This window comes from Microplitis mediator, chromosome 4 (genome assembly GCF_029852145.1).
Source record: "Microplitis mediator isolate UGA2020A chromosome 4, iyMicMedi2.1, whole genome shotgun sequence".
Lineage (NCBI taxonomy): Eukaryota > Metazoa > Arthropoda > Insecta > Hymenoptera > Braconidae > Microplitis > Microplitis mediator.
In genome coordinates, this window is record NC_079972.1 from 1,193,069 (window position 1) to 1,197,507 (window position 4,439).

Consider the following 4,439-nt stretch of genomic DNA (forward strand, 5'->3'; position numbering starts at 1 on the left):
ACATAATCTATTTCGTCATTTCTAACAAATGATTTTATAAACTCTATTTGGTTGACATGAATATTTCTCTCCCTAAGATAATAAAATCATTTGGTAAAGTTAAGAAAATACTTATTTGATAGACAACTAAATTATTTTGTAGTGCCAACAAACTCAAATATTAAACCAAAATATTATTATATTAACTCTAATAAATATTACTTAGACGGAGAAAAATATATTCATTTAGAATAAATATATATTTGTTCGAGCTTAATAAAATAATATATATATAAGTATGGAGTAAAAGAACATTTTTTTTTTACCTAAAATGAACTTTTTATTTTTGTATATATCGAGAATAAGTATTCAAGAAAACATTTATGTCTTAACGTAATACAAGATACGTTACCATCAATAAAAACTGTAGTCACTCTGATGAATAACAGAGGTGTACCCGTCCCATAAATGCTTCACGTTGGGATTATAAAAACTCTGAAATAAGTTTCTTATCAGGGACACTACAAGCTGTTGGCGCGATCTAGCGGCGAGAACTGAACTACTCCCGCTGCTGTTGGCTTGCATCAAGACTTAAATGTTTAGGTTTCCACTATATTTAAATGGTGTATTACCGTACGAAGGACGGTGTGGCTCAATAAGTTATAGATCAAATTGAACGGAATATAGCATAGTGCCGGATAGCTCAACTGGTAGAGCACTCGGCGCGATACCAAATTATTCCCAACTCGAAGCATTTATGGGACGAGTTACCCGCTATAAATTAGCCAAGTGACGCTAACCCTTTTTTGATAGTGACAGAGGTATCCTGTATTACACTATGACATTAATGTTTAATATTAATGTTTCCCTGAACAATTTTTGTCATAATACAAAAAAAAATCTGTCTATGGGTTGACCCTGCGGGCCAGCCTCAAAACTTCCCGCTGTTTTCGAGCTCAAAGAGTGTTGTGAATACATTTTCGAGCTCTTCGAGCTCGAAAATACTTTTGTATCCCATTGTTTTCGAAAAAAACCGTTTTTTGGCATTTCTTTCTCCCACGATATCTCACGAACGAATGAACTGATTTTGGTGGTTGAGGCGGCAATCGACGTGTTTTATTAAGTTCTAGAGCTGATTAGATTTTGAAGTCAATCGTTCAAGTCGTTTCTGAGAAATCAATAAAAAACTAAAAAAAAAAAAAATTTTTTTTCCGTAATTCGCCAATTTTTTCGAGTCTACTCGATCAAATGATCTGTAATTTTCAGAAAAGTTGATGGCCAACAAGCTTTTTCGATTGCTGCCTTAACCATCCAAATCGGTTCATTAGTTAAAAAGTTATAGACCGGTCACACACACACACACACACACACACACACACACACACACACACACACACACACACACACACACACACACACACACACACACACATACATACAGACACTCGGACATCATTCTGAAATTAGTCAGAATAGCTTCCTAGGACCTCAAAACGTCGACATCTGATGAAATTTCAATTTTCGCAAATCGCACACGGCACACATACACCAGTGATGGGATTGAACCCATGATTGATCGAAAGGGTTTAGAAATAGCCAAAGCTCAAAAATCTAGAATTAAACAACTTTAATCTATTCTGTACACTAGCATCTATCTCATGCAACTAAATGAATGATTATTTATTAATAAATTTAACCATAAAAATTATCAAATATTTTCTCTGAGCAAAGAAACTTTTATCTTTTAGATGATATATAGATGATTTCCCTCGAAATTGAAAGGTTTTGTTTTAAAACGTTACTAATAGAATAGAATTTGCCAACACAATTACTACTAATATTTTGGTAATAGAAATATAAAAATTTTAAACAACAAAGAAGTTATTAGATTTTCAATAAGACTTGTTTTATTTTATGAATATCGACTATAAAAATGAATAATTCATTAGAACCTAACATATCTTACATAAATAAATAACAACGAGTCGATGAATCATTAATAATAACAGTGTCAAATATTCATCCGAAGTCTTACGTAAGTCCTATCATTGATTTTGAAATAGTATGAGAATAACAATGATAATAACATAAAAATGAAAACACCAAATCATCGCTCATCAGATATTGCGTATGCATTAGGGCTATACGAAATATTAGGACGTACGTTAGGTATTTGGCCTCTGAACTGTCACGATATATCTTCAATAATAAAAATAACATTTGTAACAGTAACACAGGTCAGTTAAAATTCATATTTAACTATATTCTAGTGGCTGGATGTAACATTTTCACTTTATCAGTTATCGATGTCAATCAGTCTCTTAAAACAACTATTGGTCAAAGGCAACTGTGGTAAAATAACAGACGTAGTAGATGTATTAACTTTGATTGCTTGTGGAGTTTTAACAGTTGTAAAAGTAATTATACCTAGAATTTATTATAATAAAATGTACGTCATTGTGAGTACTGCTATAAATGATTGGAAGACAGTAAATAATGAGAAAGCTCGGCGTACTATGTTACGATATGCATATATCGGAAGAGTTGTGTTTATTGTGCAAATTATTGGAGCATATGCTGTAGGGTTTCAGCTTATTGTTTTAGGATTACCATTTAAGACGGAATGGAATAATGATCGAAATTATAGCACACCGGTGTATACCGTTCCTATTGGCCCTAGCTGTTGGATATCTTCTGATATTTCTAGTTTTCAGTACACTGTCTACTATATATCCCAGTGTATTCAATTATTTGTTGTGTGTACTGCTTATAATGGAGCTGATACTTATTTTTTTGGCATCGCTATGCATGTTTGTGGACAATTCGAGTTACTCTCTAATAGCCTTACAAATATTTATAGTGATGGTAAAATATCAAATCAAAAACAAAACTTTTTTAAGTTTGTTGAACGACATAAGCATCTACTTTTTTTGGCTAATAATTTTGAAGAAACATACAATTTAATCATATTGAGCCAAGTTGGAATAGATGCTTTACTGATTTGTATATCAGGTAACAAAGTGTTATTTTCAGTACGTTATTGAGATATTGTACGTTTTTTTCATATTTTTCAGGTATTGTTCTATTAACGACTCTGCATAATGAAGATTTATTTTTAATTATTGGGCTTATAATTCGAATATCCCTTGTGTATGTTCAGCTTTTTCTGTACAGCTATGTTGGTGAGCAGTTGCGTACTCAAGCAAATAAAATGCAATCGACTATTTATAATTGTCCATGGTATAATATGTCACCTAAAATCACTAAAGATATGGTGTTCACGATTATGCGAACGAATTATTCCTTTAATTTGACGGCGGGTAAAATGTATTTTATGAATATGGAAAACTTCAAAAATATAATTAAAACTATGGGTTCTTTTTTTTCTGTTTTCCGATTAATGTTTCTTGAAAATTAATAAAATTTTTCAGTTACAATATACATACATATATATATATACATATAATTTAATAAAAAATAAAATTTTATTTATAGATCATTCAATTTAGAATTTAGCATTCTTATTGACTGACTGAAATCTTTTTTGTCGTATTTCTTAATTATTTCATAGTCTATTCGATCAAGTGCTCTAAAATTTTAAAGAAAGTTGACGGCCGACAAACTCTTTCGATTGCCGCAAGAACCATTCCGATGGATTTATTAGTCGAAAAGTTGTAGCAAGTTCACACGAACACACACACACACACACACACACACACACACACACACACACACACACACACACACACACACACACACATACACGGTCACTCAGCATCATTCTGAAAATGGTCAGAATAACTTCCTAGGACCTGAAAACGTCGACATCTGATAAAATTTGGATTTTCGAAAATCAGGGTGAAAACAATAACTTCCCGAATTTTGGGAAAATCATTGCTCCTCCTAAAATCAAGATGTATCTTTCCGCATTCTGCTTAGACTCAAAATTTCATTACCAAAGCACTTCCCACGAATTACTGCAGTCATAAATTGTTCAAGTATCCAGCATCAGAATTTTTGATTCTCAAATTTATTTTAAAATACATAATTCGTTACAAATAATACATACGAAAGGCAATAACCCCGGGTAAGCTTCGATAGTGATGCGCATGAACCAATCGATGTACTGTGACCATGGAAACAAAGTAAACAATAAAGTTATATTGTAGCAATACTGCTACAATCATTTTCGATTTACTTCAGTATCGCTTAAATAAGAAACAGGTAAAAAGCCTTGTATCCTTATAATAATTACACTTTATATATACGTTATATATATGTAATATATATAACGTGAACTTTTGAAAATATTTATCATTAATATGCAGATGAGCGGTTTCATTTGTTCCAGTAAACATTTTTTTTTCAAGTCTAGAGATGTTATATTTATTTTTCCTCGCGGTTTCAGCACCACGGCAGGAGCATGATTTTTCTTAGGTGTAAGCACGTCTGTACAATTC

General features: G+C 32.0%; 1 protein-coding gene across 1 annotated transcript; it reads left to right on the top strand.

Moving 5' to 3' along the window:
- Positions 1-2,009: 2,009 nt before the first annotated feature.
- On the top strand, positions 2,010-3,409 carry LOC130666539 (odorant receptor 13a-like). Its single transcript, XM_057467654.1, has 3 exons — positions 2,010-2,216; positions 2,280-2,991; positions 3,054-3,409. The coding sequence occupies exons 1-3, from the start codon at positions 2,073-2,075 to the stop codon at positions 3,395-3,397; spliced, it is 1,200 nt and encodes a 399-aa protein (XP_057323637.1). The 5' UTR covers positions 2,010-2,072; the 3' UTR covers positions 3,398-3,409.
- The last annotated feature ends 1,030 nt before the right edge of the window (positions 3,410-4,439 follow it).